The 17578-nt window shown below is 38.2% G+C and overlaps 1 protein-coding gene across 2 annotated transcripts in view; it reads left to right on the top strand.

The window, feature by feature from the left end:
• The window catches only part of THAP9 (THAP domain containing 9), a 22482-nt gene extending 4904 nt beyond the window's left edge, over positions 1-17578 (top strand). The window contains exons 2-5 of one of the 2 annotated variants that reach the window (XM_025922403.2): positions 964-1159; positions 2572-2875; positions 4289-4439; positions 13059-17578. In XM_025922403.2, the coding sequence (XP_025778188.1) occupies positions 964-1159; positions 2572-2875; positions 4289-4439; positions 13059-15036 (2629 nt within the window). In that variant the 3' untranslated portion in view covers positions 15037-17578. The remainder of the gene's footprint in view (positions 1-963; positions 1160-2571; positions 2876-4288; positions 4440-13058) is intronic. The other variant, XM_086704738.1, reaches the window with a different exon arrangement.

The following is a 17578-nucleotide window of genomic DNA, read 5'->3' as shown; positions in this document are numbered from 1 at the left end:
AGAGAGAGGGAGACACAGAATCGGAAACAGGCTCCAGGCTCCGAGCCATCAGCCCAGAGCCTGACGCGGGGCTCGAACTCACGGACCGCGAGATCGTGACCTGGCTGAAGTCGGACGCTTAACCGACTACGCCACCCAGGCGCCCCAAAAGTGGTGCCTTTCAAAACAAAAGAGGAAAATTGAGTGTGGGAAATGTACTTACTTGTTTTCTACTGCTGAGTAACAAATTTCTTCAAAATGCAGTAGAAACATGATCTCACAAATTTCTGAGGGTAGGAATCCGGGAGTGAATTAACTGGGTGTTACAGGCTGTCTCATAAGGTAGTAAAATGTTAGCCAACACTAGAATGTTCTGAACACTTGATGAGGCTGAAGGGTGCAGTTTCAGAAAGACTCATGTGGCCTTTAGTGGGGAAGCCTGTTTCTTGCCCAGTGGACATATTTCTGCAGGACTGCTTCTCACATGGCAGAGAAATTTTCCCAGAGAAAAACCATTGAATAGAGGGAGCAAGTACCTTTTATTACTTAGTCTTATTGCCCGTTGTCTCTTCTCCTTTTTTTTTTTTTTTTTTGTATTTCTTAGAAGCAAATCACTAACCCTAGCCCACACTCAAGGGGAAGGAAATTAGGCTCCACCCCTTGAAAGGAATAGAAATAAAGAATTTGGGGACATAGTTTAAAAACACACATACTAAATTTGAGCAGATTCCGTTAATGTAGTCAGTGAAGACAAAATGTAGGATATTTAATATGAGAATTACCCTCAGAAATTAAAGCAAATGAGCTCACTTAGATACTGAACTCTTGGATTCAAAAAATCAAAGAACTTGGAAATCAGATTAAGTAAGTTTAATTGGACTTGATGTTTATACGAAGCAGTTAAATAATAAATGGGTTTATGTAATAAATACTGTAGTATTACCATATTTTCATGTTAATGGAACTTTAATATGATTGCTGTAGATTTCCAACTGATACCATACAGCGCTCAAAATGGATCAGGGCTGTTAATCGTGTGGACCCCAGAAGCAAAAAGATTTGGATCCCAGGACCAGGTGCTATACTATGTTCCAAACATTTTCAAGAAAGTGACTTTGAGTCATATGGCATAAGAAGAAAGCTGAAAAAAGGAGCTGTGCCTTCTGTTTCTCTATACAAGGTACTTAAATCTAGGTGTAAACAAAACTAAATTCTACAGAGCCTTTAAAAACCAAGATACCTCACATTATAGCTAGAATTTACAAAGATTTAAAAAAAAAATCCTAAATCTTAAAATAAATCCATTAATAGATTTTAAATGTGTAGAAAACTAGGTTTTTGGTTTTTGGTTTTTAATCTATATGTAATATTAGTAATTCTGCTTTGAAGTTTTTAAGGTATATAAATGCAAATCATTTTCTAGACCCACATAAAGATTACTAAATTGATCACAAAAATTAACTAGTAGATGCCTTAGAATTCAGGCTTTTGTTTGACACAGTTTCCATAATACTTAGAAATTATGCCTTTTTCGGGCCCCTCCCAGTAATGTTGATCTTGACCAAAAATATACCTAATTGTTAGCATTGATATAGAGAGGTATCTATGGAAAATAGAGGGCTTTCTATGAATCAGTCACCAGGATTAGTGTTACGTTCTTCGGTTTCTTTTTTTATGTTATCCTTTTACCTTTTGGCCACATTGCTGTACGCACTCCTCGCTGCACAGTCTGCAGTAGTCCTCTAGCTGTTCTCTGCTGATGCTATCCTTGCCTCCTCTTATCCATTGGAATTTCCTTTCGATATTGTTTTCTCTCATTCCTGTATTCAGAAGAATGTCATTGGTGTCAAATCCAAACTCCTAAGCTCTAAGAGCTTCCTTTTAATTGTGCATTTCTAACTGCTCCAAATTCTCTTTTCAAACCACATTTACTAACTTCTGTATATGTGATAAATTGACTAACTTTCATGCTTTTGTAAAATCAATAATAGTTACTATTTATTGAGACCTGCAGTGGTCTAGGCATTGTGCTGGGAGATTTACATAAATTATTCTATTGTATCCTTAAAACAACTCTGTATTATTACAGTTATACAAATGAGGAGAGGAGGGATTGTAGAGGTTTAGTGACAGCTAATAAATGAGGGAGCCATGATTAAACCCAGATTAGTCTCAATTCCAAAGCCCATGCTCTGTCCACTATGCCTTCCTTTTTGCACAAATAATTTTCCTGTCCCCCTCCATTAAATCATGTCATTGCTGTCTTAAAACACTGCTCAAAACTCATTTCCACGAAGCCTTCCCAAATTACCACCTTTCTGTTGTTACTTAAAACATTTCAGAAACTTTCAACATCATGTTAACTTTCGACATCAGGTTACTATTTCTATATGGATGAAAAAAAACCCCAAAAAACTTTAAACCCTGTTCACATTTTCCTATAAATACATTTGAAGAAATTAGAGATTATGACCTTTTTTTTAAAACAACTCTCCACATTAAAGGTGAGTCCTTTGATTTAGTGGTATTTTTATAGACTGCCTTCTGTGTGATCATTTCAAAAATAACCTTAATTTTATATTTCTGTTGTAGGTTCTTCAAGGTGTACACCTTAAAGGTAAAGCAAAACAGAAAATCCTAAAACAGCCACTTCCTGATAATTCTCAAGAGGTTGCTACTGAGGACCACAACTACAGTTTAAAGAGACCTCTGACAATTGGTGCAGAGAAACTGGCTGAGGTGCAACAGATGCTACAAGTGTCCAAAAAAAGACTGGTTTCTGTGAAAAACTACAGGATGATCAAGAAGAGAAAGGGCTTACGACTAATTGATGCACTTGTCGAAGAGAAACTACTTTCTGAAGAAACAGAGTGTCTGCTACGAGCACAGTTTTCAGGTATGATGTTCCCCTTTTCTTTTTTCTTTCTTTCTTTTTTTTTAAAGTTTCTTTTGAAAGAGAGAGTGCGCACATGCACATACACATGTGTGTGGGGAAGAGGCAGAGAGAGAGGAGACACAGAATCCCAAGCAGGCTCTGTGCTGTGCTGTCAGCACAGAGCCCAATGCTGGGCTTGAGCTCATGAACCGTGAGACCATGACACCAAGAGTTAGATGCTTAACTGACTGAATCACCCATTGTTGCCCTGTGATGTTCCCTTATCCTGAAATATCATTAAAGTATTTACTTTGCTGTTGCCTATGAAAACATGCTTTTAGCTGAGACATGAAGTCTCAGGGTAAGCAAAAAGAAGGAAAAGTAATTGCCAAAATCCTTTTATGTATTTCCAGTTTTAAAAGTAATGTACTTATTACAGGAAAGGCAAAGAAATATATAATGATAAAAGTAACACATAATCCAACTACCCAGAGGTTAGATCATATGGCTTATACCATATACTGTAATTCTCATTTTTTATAAAGCACTTACTTGCTTTACTGCAAATTCTTTTTAAACAATTTAAGTGCTTACATAATTTATCACCGAAGCGTTTTTGCAGTGGAGTCGAACCAGGTAATTTTCCAGTTCCCTTTGAGCTTGAAAATTCTTTGAGTCTCCATATATTATTTTCTAAAATATCCTATGGAAGATATACATGTCCATTGGAAAGACTACCTACTCTTTTCTTTGTGAACCAGCATATTTGAAGAGGGACAGAATAAGTATAGCCAACTTACTCTTTGATGAAAGCCAGCAGAGATTTTGGATTTACATCCTGGTAAAAAATAAGTATGTCTTGTTTCTAGAAAAGAGCAGGTATCTCCAAAGGAGGAGAATATTTTGTGTTTTTCCAGGAGGGGAACAGAGGTGTAATAAACAGGGATCCCCACCAGGAACAGAGGATTTTTTTTCCCCTCAAGGTAGGCAAGGTCATCTGTTCAATTTGAATAGCATCCTATTGCCGGAATTATTTCTTGTGTCTCATTTGTACCCTCAGATAAATAGTAACCAGGAAGCAAAATAAATAAATGTGCTCGTAATCCAGAGACTTAATTTTATCCAGTTATTTTATCTTCTTCCCTGTTTCTCTAAAATTCTCCACTTAGGCTGCCAATGAATAATAAAACATAGTGATTCAAGTTGAAACTTTCTTCTTCCGTCTTTTGAGTGAAACGATCCAGGATGAGCAGGATAAATTGGTCAAGAGGTCCTAAGATTGGATATTAGCCTTTGAAACAAACTCAGTTAAACTGTGATGGTATTTGTATTTTGATGGCCACTGCTTTTTATATCCAAATGCTATGATCTGTACCTTAGAATGTTACTGTACACCTTCTTCACCACAAAGAATAAATAAATTTATTTTAACAGATTTTAAGTGGGAATTGTATAACTGGAGAGAAACAGCTGAGTACTCCACAGAAATGAAACAGTTTGCATGTACACTCTACTTGTGCAGTAGCAAAGTCTATGATTATGTAAGAAAGATTCTCAAGCTGCCTCATTCTTCCATCCTCAGGACGTAAGTGAATTACTTTTTAGATGTTAAATAAACAAGTATTTTATTATTTAATTGCATTTTATGTGTTGAAGCTCTTCGTATTCAGACTCTCATTTATTAGTCCATTTGCTCTTTTTAAAAACTTCTAGTGGTATTTGCATATTATCACAACAGCAGATTTTCACCAACAAAATGAAGGTCTATAATCTGACAAATTTTTTGCATCTTCCAGACAGAGATATTCTCAGTGATAAAATTTGAATCTGAAAATATTGGGATTTCTAATATACTTCAGTAGTTTTAATATCCGACTATCCTAGAAAAATCTACAATAGTTCTAGATTGACACCATTGGTTTGAGGCTAAGCATAAAAATCTGCATTTTTGTTAAACACTGTAGTTGATGCCCAGTGTGGGTTGTTCAGGGAGGAAATTTTGGTAAATAATTTTGTAGGATTTGTGGTCAAAATACACGGATATATTTATAATTCACTTAGTATGAAGCAAATAACTCAGTGACTTTACAGTGATGTCTTATAGTGGTAATGCTCAATTTTTACTGTTTTTTATCACTGGTTTTACAGATGCCTTTTTATTTTTATTTATTTATTTATTTATTGAGCTTAAAAATGACAGAAATATATTGTCTCACACTTCTGGAGGCTAGAAGTCCAAAATCAAGGTATTAGCAGGTTTAGTTCCTTTGGAGGGCTGTGAGCGAGGGGTCTGTTCCAGGCCTCTCTCCTTAACTTGTACTTGGTGGTCTTTCTCCTTGTGTATCCTTACATCATCTTCCCTTATGTATGTGTGCTTCTGTGCCCAAATTTCCTCTTGTTATGAGGACCAGTCTTAGGATTGGGATTCACCCTAATGACCTCGTTTTAATTTGATTACCTCTGTAAAGACTGTATCTCCGGGGCGCCTGGGTGGCGCAGTCGGTTAAGCGTCCGACTTCAGCCAGGTCACGATCTCACGGTCCGTGAGTTCGAGCCCCGCGTCAGGCTCTGGGCTGATGGCTCGGAGCCTGGAGCCTGTTTCTGATTCTGTGTCTCCCTCTCTCTCTGCCCCTCCCCCGTTCATGCTCTGTCTCTGTCTGTCCCATAAATAAATAAAAACGTTGAAAAAAAAAATTAAAAAAAAAAAAAAAAAGACTATCTCCAAATAAGGACACTCTGAGGTACTGCGAATTAGGATTCCAATATATCTTTTTTGAGGGACACAATTCAGCCCATAACAGTCACTTTCCTGATGCATAGGCCTCCCCATTACCTACAGACCAGAGGCTTGACTCCTTCCTGTGGTTTATTGAGCTTCCCGTGGCGCGGCCCCTGCTAAGCTCGGAGGCTCATCTCTGGCCTCCCTCCCTGCCCTTTAGCATTCCATGCTCCAATTGTAAGGCACTCCTTAATGGCCTCTTTTTGCCACCAGGACTTACTATTCCCTGTGCCTGAAATGCCCATTCTCTCTCTTTATTGGTCCTAGTGATTACTCCTCAGTCTTCAGGCTCAAATTAGACCTCCTTTCAGAAGCCTGGCTTGCTGTAAGTGCTCCTCTCACACACATAAGAACTGAATCATAGTTCTTTTTTTCTTTTAATGTTTGTTTATTTTTTTTTTGAGGGAGGGGGGAGAGAGAGAGGGGGGTACAGAAGATCTGCACTTGATCTTAGCCAAAAGGCTGAGAAGCCATGAGAGGTACAGAGAATCTGAAGTGGGCTCTGTGCTAACAGCAGAGAATCTGATGCAAGGCTCAAACCCACGAACCATGAGATAATGATGTGAGCCGAAGTCGGATGCTTAACCGACTGAGCCACCGAGGCACCCCAGACCTGAATCATAGTTCTTAAAACACTGTCTTCCCCACTGGACCATGAGCTGCCCAAGTATGAGGTGCATCTGGTTTTTTGTTACACTACCACTGAACCCCCAACTCTGCATTGTACCTGAAGCATTAAATGGTCCCTTGATAAATATTTGTAGAAAGAAAGAATGCCTGAATGGTCATTTAGCATTTTGAGTAGATGGAAGGAGGAAATGCAGTGGACCTTAAGTCACTTTCTGAAGAGCAGTACTCCATTTAATTCAGTGCAGGTGGGACAGAGGCCAGCCAGGAGTAGCATCATCTCTCTCTCCTGGAAGGTACTTCTTGGTTTCTTATTACTTCAACTTTAAAACAGATTCAGGGGTTCTGAACTGGAGAAACTCTAAGAAAGCACATAGCCCACCATCCGCTGACCCCACCCATTTAAAGAAGGGGGAAATTGAGGGCTGGTAGGCAGTAGGACCTTAATTATATAAGGGAACAAGAATTCCTGGCCCCCCAAAGGTCCTTCTGGCTGGACTAAATCAAACTGACATGAAACTGATTAACAGGAGAAAATTAAATTTAATAGCTGTACATACAGGGAATCCACATAGACATGGAAATTCCAAAGACAGACAAAAGAGGTATATATGTCATTCTGAACTAAGGAGATACAGGGATAGGGGTCTGGGATTTCAGAGGAAAGGCATGCACTTCACAGGGCAATAAGTGAAGCAGATGTTTGGTAATTAGATGTTTGCTCTACCATACATTTTGTTCACTTAGATAAAATCTATCTCTGTTAATAACTCTTATTCTGGGAAAGCCTCCCCAGTTTAGATTATTCTGTGTGGTTAGGAAGGGATAAAAGTTTCTCTTGAGTCTGCAGGGTCTCAAATGACTTCAACTCAAAATAATCCACATGCCAGGGTATCTGGGAGGCTCAGTCGGTTAAACATCTGACTCTTGATTTCAGCTCTGGTCATGATCTCAGGGTTCACTTTGTGGGATCAAGCCCCACTTTGGCTTAGGCTCCATGCTGACAACACAGAGCCTGCTTGGGATTCTCTCCCTCCCTCTCTCTGCCCCCCCTGCTCGTGGGCTCGCTCTCTCAAATAACAAATAATCCACATGCCAGAGCAGCACATTCTGGGGATCCTGTCCTGAACCCCTTCAATTATGATATTGTTGTTTTCCATTTTGGGTAAAACATCTGTTTTATTTTCTAATGGAGATATAATTAATGTATAACACTTTATTTGATTTGGGTGTATAACAGGTATCCAGTATTTGTATCTATTACAAAAAGATCACCACACTGTCTAGTTAATATCCATTCCACAGTTAAAATTACTTTTTTCTTACAATGAGAACTTTCAAGATCTACTCTCTTAGCAACTTTCTTTTTTTATTTAAAAAAAAATTTTTAATGTTTATTTTTGAGAGACAGAGAGAGAGAGAGAGGGACACCACAAGCAGGGGAGGGACAGAGAGAGAGAGAGAGAGAGGGAGACACAGAATCTGAAATAGACTCCAGGCTCTGAGCTGGCAGCACAGAGCCTGATGTGGGGCTTGATCTCTGGGAATGGCGAAATCATGACTTGAGCAGAAGTCAGACGCTTAACCGACTGAGCCACCCAGGTCCCCCTCTTAGCAACTTTAAAATGCATGATACAGTATTATTAACCATAGTCACAATGCTGTATATTACATCTTCTTTTTAAAAATGATTAACTTTCCTCCACATACTATTAAAGTAATACTAATAAAAAATTTGGAAGTGAGAGAAAAGAATGGAAAATTCATTAATTGTTTATCTACATTATATGTCAACAATTATTAACATTTAGGGAATTTGCTTCCAGTCTTGTTTCTGTGCTTAGATTTGCTAGCTTTTTTTTTTACATAGTTAATGATCTTTAATAGCTGCATAATATCAGGTAGTTGTACCCCATTTATCCGGGGCATTCTCCAACTATTGGACATTTATATTGTTTCCGTTTTTGATTGTAGTGACCAGAAACATTTGGATAGTTGTGTATAGGCTTATTCACTCTCTTCTATCATCTGACTTTACTATTTAGGCCAGATATTATTCTTATTTATAAATGTCTACTTTTTGCTAGGCAGGAGATGTGTTTATAGATACTGTGTTGATATATCCCCCTTTCTACCTTTTGTTAGTCAAATTTTCTCTTTACTGGTTTTAAAGCACTGCTTATGGATTTTGCCCTGTGGTTTGTGTGAGACATTTCTTCATTTCCTGTAGTTCTCCATTAACTTCTGGATTAAATAGTCTCTGGCAATTCCAGCTCACACTGATCTTTTCTCTCTTTATGTCCATTTTGTATTTTTGCTATGACGCCATCTATTCAGTATAATTTTAGTACTCAAAAAATTGTTTATTTCTTTGGGTACTTTGTCTGAAACTAAAATACCTTGTTTAATATGATAGTAATACATGCTTGTTATAAAACATTCAGACAATATGTAAGTATGTAAATACTGGAAAATGAAAAAGGTTTATAGACCTTTTCCAGACCATTCCCCTAATTCCCAAGATAACTGCTATTAGTGGTTTGGTATATATTCTCTCAGACATTAAAAAAACATATATCCACAAAATTTTGTGTTAATGTCTATCTATTACTCTCATATATTGGAAGTATCTAGATTTTATCTTGACAGTTCTGAATAGTCAAACATATTCACATTTGATTACATTTCTGTTTATTTTTTTATTAAAAAACATATATCTTTTTAACACACCTCTGCTTATGTATTACATTTATAATCATTATAGTTAATATTTATTTGGTAAATTTATTTATTGGTCAGGAGTGGCCAGTGAGGCAGGAGAAAAACCAGGAGATGTGATGGCCTGGAAGCCAAGTGTAGAAAGTATCTCAAGGAGATAGTCCACTCTGTCCCTGCTGCTGGGAGATCAAGTAAGAGGAGGACAAAATTGACCATTGGATTTTGCAAGATGGAGGTCATTGATGACATTGACAAAAGCAGTTGCAGTGGAGTGGTAGAGAGGTAGGCCTGGCCAAAGTGGGAATAAGGAAGACTGGAAGCCTAAGAAGCAGAAACAATGATTAAGCACTCCTTCAAGGAGTTTTGCTATGAAGGGAGCAGAGAAATGGGTCTGTGGGTAGAAAGGAGCATAGATGAAAGGGAGGGCACCTGTTGAGAGGGCACTTGTTCCAGCATGTTTGCATGCTTAAGGGAATGGTCTGGTAGAGAGGAGAGCTGGTGGTGCATAAGAGAAGGGATAACTGTGGGGGATAATTTCTAACACCATTGTGGAGAGAGGTTTAGCCTTAATTAGGAGTAGGGACAATTCATTCATTTAAACAGGAAGAGGCAGAGACACAGATTCAATAGGTTAGCAGATTTAGTGGTAGGAAAATGAGTTTTTATTGGATTGCTTCTGTTTTTCTCAGTGACATAAAGATAATAGCAGAGAATTGGGGAAGCAGAGATAAGTTTGGGGAGAGGGGTGCCTGGGTGGCTCAGTTGGTTAAGCGTCCGACTCTTGGTTTCAGCTCAGGTCATGATCTCATGGTTTCATGAGTTCAAGCCCTGCCATCAGGCTCTGTGCTGGATTCTCCCTCCCTCCCTCTCTCTGTCCCTCTCCTGCTCACGCTGTCTCTCTCAAAAATAAATTTTAAAACTTTAAAAAAAAAGCTTGAGGAGAAAAGAGACAATTTGAATAGTTGTTTTTCCTCCTGTGATGATGGAGAAACAGTTATATGGTAAACAATTAGATGATGACAGACCAAGCTAAACTCATATTTTTGAAAACCCTTGTTCAGTGAGACAGGTACCTGCTTCACTAATTTCAACTTGTCATATCTTTTTCTAATTATTAGCCACTATCAGTCACCTCTGTAATTTTCTTTGTGTTGATGTTGGATCTTTATCAGTTCTCTCTTGAATTCTCTATGTCTAGAACCTTCCCAGAGCTGTACTTCTTATAATTCCAGTTCTTTGGGTCTTTAAGGTAGTTTGTTTTTACATATCTTTTGTAAGAATGTCATAACATCCTCAGCCTTCCTTATCATAACAGTGATATATATGGTATGATCTTAGTAGATTTTCTCTGTCTCTAATTTTCTATTTAGGTTTTCATTGCAATTAATAAATTAGCTCCCTCTATAGGTAAGATGATGTGAGAGATTCAAAGGTAAACAAGACCATGGGAGGAGCTAAGAGTCTTTTTTTATTGTTGTTTTTTAATGTTATTTTGGAAAAGAAAAAAGAGTGCCAGTGGACCTAATAGTCTTAAAGAAAAACACTCCTCGGCACGATGGCTCTTCAGCCTTGTATTTTTTCAGGCAGAGTTTTAAGCCACCCAACTGACTCCTTATAATCACTCTGTAACTAAGCTATTGTTCAATTTAAAATATCCTCTTGGGGCGCCTGGTTGGCTCAGTTGGTTAAACATCAACTCTTGATTTTGATTCAGGTCATGATCTCACAGTTGTGAGTTTGAGTCCCACTTTCGGCTCCGTGCTGCTGGTGCAGAGGCTGCTTGGGATTCTCTCCCTCCCTCCCTCTTTCCCTCTCTCTCTCTCTCAAAATAAATAAACAAGACATTTAAAAAATACCATTTAGATATCTATTTAAAAATCAAGCTCAAAGAACAAGCTTTTTTAAAAAGCCTATTTAAAATAAAAACTTTGGGGCGCCTGGGTGGCTCAGTCGGTTGAGCGGCCGACTTCGGCTCAGGTCACGATCTCGCGGTCCGTGAGTTCGAGCCCCGCGTCGGGCTCTGTGCTGACAGCTCAGAGCCTGGAGCCTGTTTCGGATTCTGTGTCTCCCTCTCTCTCTGACCCTCCCCCGTTCATGCTCTGTCTCTCTCTGTCTCAAAAATAAATGTTAAAAAATAAATAAATAAAAAATAAATAAATAAAATAAAGTAAAATAAAAACTTTTACAGGGCGCCTGGGTGACTCAGTTGGTTAAGCGTCCAACTTCAGCTCAGGTCACGATCTCACAGTCTGTGGGTTCCAGCCCCGCGTCAGGCTCTGTGCTGACAGCTCGGAGCCTGGAGCCTGCTTCAGATTCTGTGTCTCCCTCTCTCTCTGCCCCTTCCCCGCTCATGCTCTGTCTCTCTCTGTCTCAAAAATAAATAAAAACATTAAAAAAAATTCTTTTTTAAATAAAAACTTTTTTTTTTTAATTTTTTTTTTTTCAACGTTTTATTTATTTTTGGGACAGCGAGAGACAGAGCATGAACGGGGGAGGGGCAGAGAGAGAGGGAGACACAGAATCGGAAACAGGCTCCAGGCTCTGAGCCATCAGCCCAGAGCCTGACGCGGGGCTCGAACTCACGGAGCGCGAGATCGTGACCTGGCTGAAGTTGGACGCTTAACCGACTGCGCCACCCAGGCGCCCCAAATAAAAACTTTTACATAGAGGCATTAAGTAGTTTCATAATATACTGACTCCATGTGCAGCACAGCATCTTTGGTGTTCATTTGAGAGTCAGTCCTAATGCAAGAAAAAAATTTAAACAATTAAAATTTGGAGACCCGTTTGCAAAGGACATTCCATATACTACTGGGCTGTAGCACCCTGGTGGGTAACCACTGTCCTATTTTCTCATTATCTTACTGTTTCATCCTATTTTAAAATATAAACAACTGATTAATACATTTGTCTCTTAAATAGGTTATAAGTAGCTTAAAATTGATGTCTTTTGCATGCTGTGTGTTTTTCAAACCCATTAGTGCATCTTGAAATCAATTCAGTGGGTCATAATTGGCATTATACACACACATATGTTCCATATATGTGTGCATGGCACGTAATGAGGGTAAATTTCATTTATGGAACTTTTAGTTTGCGGCAAAGTATGTGGAAAGCCCTGTCCTGAAATACTTAGGGCGAGGTACATTAAAATCTCAATTAGAGGCCTGCTGTCCAGGAAGAAACCTTGGCAGTCCAGAATATAGCCCCCAAGTCAGAAATATAACATCCCAAAAAGTCATTTGAGTTACAGAAGTACTTTAGCTAAGATGAACACGTCAGTCTCTACTAGAGAATCCAATTTGTCTTATTTCAGATAGTTCTTAAACTTGGCTATTGTCTCTCCTGACCCTACAGCAAATTAGAGGTAAATTAGAACTGAGTGAAAAGGATTCTGAAGATAGCCACTAACAGTAATTGGAAAGCATAACCAGTATGGAAAGGTCAGGGACACTGCAAAGGAACTCCTAAGGTAGTAGTGTATGTACTTTGTGCAGGGCAGACAGATGCAGACGCCTTCATTGTTCCTTGAGGGCACAATTTGAGGTCGCAAGGAGCGGTGAGAAAAGCACTGTCAGGACACCGGGAAAGTTGGGCTTCACACTTGTATGCAGCTAGCAGCACAGCAAGGGCTGTGCGGCTTCAGTTCTGCCTCTGTCCCCGTTTCCCAATCTCTAAAATGAGGTAGATGTGATAGATGTTCTCAAAGTTTCCTTCCCCTTCAACCGTTTTCTCATTTCATTGAATTTACAGGTAAGACTGGTTTATGATCTAAACACGACAGTTACAACAAACCGGGTAATTGTTTTGTATATATCTTAAAGAAGTAGATGAGCAATGGTGTATTGAAATACTTACTTTGTGTCTAAGCTTCTCTGTTATCTTAGTGTTTTATGGTAACTATTTGAATAGATGCTTGAAAATGTCCATAGAATTTGGCTACTTATATTTGGCTGTGTTTCTATAGGGATCTGAAGCAACTTAGCAGCAGTTAAGGTATTTTTTCCTTTTTTTTTTTTAATTTCTTCATTTAGTTTTATATATATATATATATATATATTTTTTTTTTATATTTCCCAGATGGTTATCCAAATGCAAACCCAGTCCAGGCTTCAACAGCAACATTTTTTCTTTTCTTCAGCGAAGAGTAGAGAACGGAGACCAGCTCTACCAGTATTGTTCACTGATAATAAAAGGCATATCTCTCAAGCAACAACTTCAGTGGGACCCCAGCAGTCACCATTTGCAAGGGTTTATGGACTTTGGCCTCGGCATACTTGATGCTGATGAAACGCCCCTTGCATCCGAAACTATTTTGTTAATGGCCGTGGGTATTTCTGGTCACTGGAGAACGCCTCTTGGTTATTTTTTTGTTAACAGGGCATCTGGATATTTGCAGGCTCAGCTGCTTCGTCTTACCATTGGCAAACTAAGTGACATAGGGATCACGGTTTTGGCCGTCACCTCTGATGCTACAGCTCACAGCGTTCAGATGGCAAAAGCGTTGGGAATACATATTGACGGAGACAACATGAAGTGTACATTTCAGCATCCCTCATCTTCTAGTCAACAGATTGCATACTTCTTTGATTCTTGCCACTTGCTCAGATTAATAAGAAATGCATTTCAGAATTTTCAAAGCATTCAGTTTATTAATGGCACGGCACATTGGCAGCACCTTGTGGACTTAGTAGCCCTGGGGGACCAGGAATTAGCAAACATAGAAAGACTCCCAAGAAAACTTGCAAATTTGAAAAACCACGTGCTGAAGACGAACTGTGCTGCCCAGCTGTTCAGTGAGAGTGTGGCCAGCGCGTTGGAGTGCTTGCTATCGTTAGGCCTGCCTCCTTTTCAAAACTGTATTGGTACCGTCCATTTTTTACGCTTAATTAACAACCTGTTTGACATTTTTAATAGTAGGAACTGTTACGGAAAGGGACTTAAAGGACCTCTACTGCCTGAAACTTATAGTAAAATTAATCGCGTGTTAATTGAAGCCAAGACAATCTTTGTTACATTATCTGACGCTAGCAATAATCAAATAATTAAAGGTAAGCGAAAACTAGGATTCCTGGGATTTTTGCTTAATGCTGAGAGCCTAAAATGGCTCTATCAGAATTACATTTTCCCAAAGGTCATGCCTTTTCCATATCTTCTGACTTATAAATTCAGTCAAGATCATCTGGAATTATTTCTCAAGATGCTTAGACAGGTATTAGTAACCGGTTCTAACCCTACCTGTATGGCATTCCAGAAAGCTTACCATAATTTGGAGACCAGATACAGATCACAAGACGAAGCCTTTCTAAGTGAAGTAAGCATCCTTGACATTTCAATTGCTCGAAGGACAGACTTGGCCCTTTGGACCGTTCAGCGTCAGTATGGCGTCAGCGGCATAAAGACTCTTTTTCACAAAGAGGATATTTGCCGAGACTGGTCTAATTGTTCGCTAAGTGAGGCGTTACTAGATCTGTCAGATCACAGGCAAAAACTCATCTGTTGTGCCAGTTATGTTGCAAATAAGTTATCAGCTCTTTTAACTTGTGAGGAGTGCATCAGTGCACTGTATGCATCAGATCTCAAGGTTGCTAAAATTGGGTCACTGTTGTGTGTTAAAAAGAAGAATGGTTTACATTTCCCTTCACAAAGTCTTTGTCAAGTCATAAATATTTGTGAGCGAGTTGTAAGAACCCATTCAAGAATGACAGTCTATGAACTACTTCCTAAACAGAGAGAATTGTATCTTCAGCAGAAAATATTATGTGAGCTTTCTGGGCATATTTATCTTTTTGTAGATTTAGATGAACATCTCTTTGACGGAGAAGTGTGTGCCATCAATCACTTTGTAAAGTTACTAAAGGATATAATAATCTGTTTCTTAAAGATCAGAGGTAAAGATGCAGCTCAGTACTCTTTAAAACACCATTCAGAAAGAATTGAAATGAAAACTTTGCCAAGAATACACTGGTCATCATTACAGGATTACAGATGTTCAAGTTTTGCTAATACCAATAAATGCAGGCATTTGTTAAGTAATGATGGATATCCATTCAAATGAGGGACCTAAAATATATTAAAATTTTCATGAAAAATTATTGGTCAACATTTAAAGTTCAACCTACCATATTTTATAAATTGACCATTCTGCACAGTTGACAAGTTTGTAATACTAGGATTTCTAATTATGCGTATTATAAAATCTGCTTGTACTTGGTATGGTTTGCAACATTTCAGTTACTCGGAATGTAGAACGCAGTTAAGTCAGTAGGAACAGACCAGCCAACAGATGCTGCCTTTGAATATACTACTATAAGACTGAGTAGTGTGATTGGACATACTTTTTAACTTGTTCAGTCTACTTTAAAACAAGAAAGAATAACAACAACTAAGAGTCATTAAAACATTGACTTCTTTTATAAATAGACTACATTCCCTAAAAGAGCTTTGGTTTACAGCTCTTAAGAATGTTGACAGGAAAAAAAAAAAAAAAAAAAAAAAGGAATATAAAACCTTGGATGTAATTTTTACTTACATGTGAAAATCTAGATGTGGTTTGAAAATTAGGCTGAGTTAAAATATCAAATACCACAAAATCCCTTTGCCAGGGTACCCTAAAATGGGAATACTTAGGCTTTATCGGGCAGAAGGTAAGCACATGTGCCATGAGATGGTTCCGTGTGCTGCAGCGAAGTTGGGGAATGTACTCTGAGAAGTAAATAGGGGATCTCATTTTCACAATCCATTGTCCTTGGACTTCAAAATACTACTTTTGAATAATAGAGTGGATACTTACTTGACTCCACTGGAAGAGCCCAATGCTCATCAGAGAATGAGGAGAAGCCTTATTTCAAGCTCTTCTGAAGTGTCCTTGTGTTTTGCATGGAGGCTGAAATATATTTTCAGTGTTGAATGAATAAAGGGACTTCACACCATCCAATTAATAAATAGAAAAAGATGGGCAGTTGAGACAGTGGTTATGAAAATATTTGTCTTAATTATATGATTAGTTTTTTCAGAAATTTAGGAGAAGCTTAAATGATCTGAAGATGGAAACATACCTAAGGACAATTTTCTCCATTCTGTCACACCCAGACTTGAAAAGATGAGTAGAAAAACGTAGGTATATGTTGTACTTTCACATATGAGGAGTGTTTTAAATGGATAAAAGAAGAAACAAGCGCATGATTCCCCTATGTGTGTAAAACATCTACTCTTTGTATGTGAATAGTCATGAAGTATAATTAATATGAAAACTTAAAATTGCAAAAGATTAATGACTAGACAAAACTTGAGTTTTATTAACTGAAATTCTCCTTAAATTATATATTTTGATATATTTGTTTTGTTCTACCTCAAACAAAGGTTTAAGTTTGGAGATGTAACCAGAGTTGTACTAAATTTTATGTAAGAGCTATCGCTGAGAAGTCTCAATAGTGTGGGTTGTATTTGCAATAGAATTTTAGATACACCAGGATGAATCTTATTTAAAATAATCCTACTTGTAAATCACCACCTTTAACTTATTGCTTATATAAATCCAAGTTTTGTCCAGATCTTTACTTAAAACTAGGTTTGTATCTGTAGGTGTCTCATGTTCTTTGCTGTTGCATTTTACTAATGTACTAGTATATTCTGTAGTTTAATTAGTGTTTTGCACTATTTGAGTGCTGGATAAATTGGACAAATATTGACAACAGGAATATTTCCTTTACTGCCTTTTTAAAATTTTTTTAACGTTTTTATTCATTTTTGAGAGACAGACTGTGAGCAGGGTGGGGCAGAGAGAGGGAGGGAGACACAGAATCCAAAGTAGGCTCCAGGCTCTGAGCTGTCAGCACAGAGCCCGACGCAGGGCCTGAACCCATGAACTGTAAGATCGTGACATGAGCTGAAGTCCGACCCTTAACTGACTGAACCACCCAGGCACCCCTCCTTCACTGCTTTTAACAGTTAATTGCTCTTGCCTTAGTGAAAGTATTTCTTTTTTTTTTTTTTTATTTTTTTTTTAATGTTTTATTTATTTTTGAGACAGAGAGAGACAGAGCATGAATGGGGGAGGGTCAGAGAGAGGGAGACACAGAATCGGAAACAGGCTCCAGGCTCTGAGCCATCAGCCCAGAGCCCGACGCGGGGCTGGAACTCCTGGACCGCGAGATCGTGACCTGAGTCGAAGTCGGACGCTTAACCGACTGAGCCACCCAGGCGCCCCTTAGTGAAAGTATTTCAAGTCTGATATCAAGTTTACTTAACATGATATGCTTTATGGCGAATTTTTAAAATAAATATTCATATTTGATGAGGGTAATTTACTTTATAATTTCCACTTAGCACCTTTGTCCTTTTTTCGTCAGAGAAAAACATTCTCTTTTAGAAATTTATCCTTCCTATGTTTCAACACATAGAGCAGGAACAACTGGATATCCACATGCAAAAGTATTAACTCTAAATGGGTCAAAGACCTAAATGTAATAGGTAAAAATATAAAACTCTTAGAAGAAAAGAGAGCAAATCTTTGAGACTTAGATTAGGCATTAGTTTCTTAAATATGACACCAAAAACATGAACAACAAAAAAAAAAATTGGACTTCACCAAAAAAACT

The sequence above is a fragment of the Puma concolor genome, chromosome B1 (genome assembly GCF_028749965.1).
Source record: "Puma concolor isolate L17-30 chromosome B1, mPumCon1.1.hap2, whole genome shotgun sequence".
Taxonomy (NCBI): domain Eukaryota; kingdom Metazoa; phylum Chordata; class Mammalia; order Carnivora; family Felidae; genus Puma; species Puma concolor.
The sequence above is the reverse complement of the archived record's forward strand: the minus strand, read 5'-3'. Positions and strand labels throughout refer to the sequence as shown.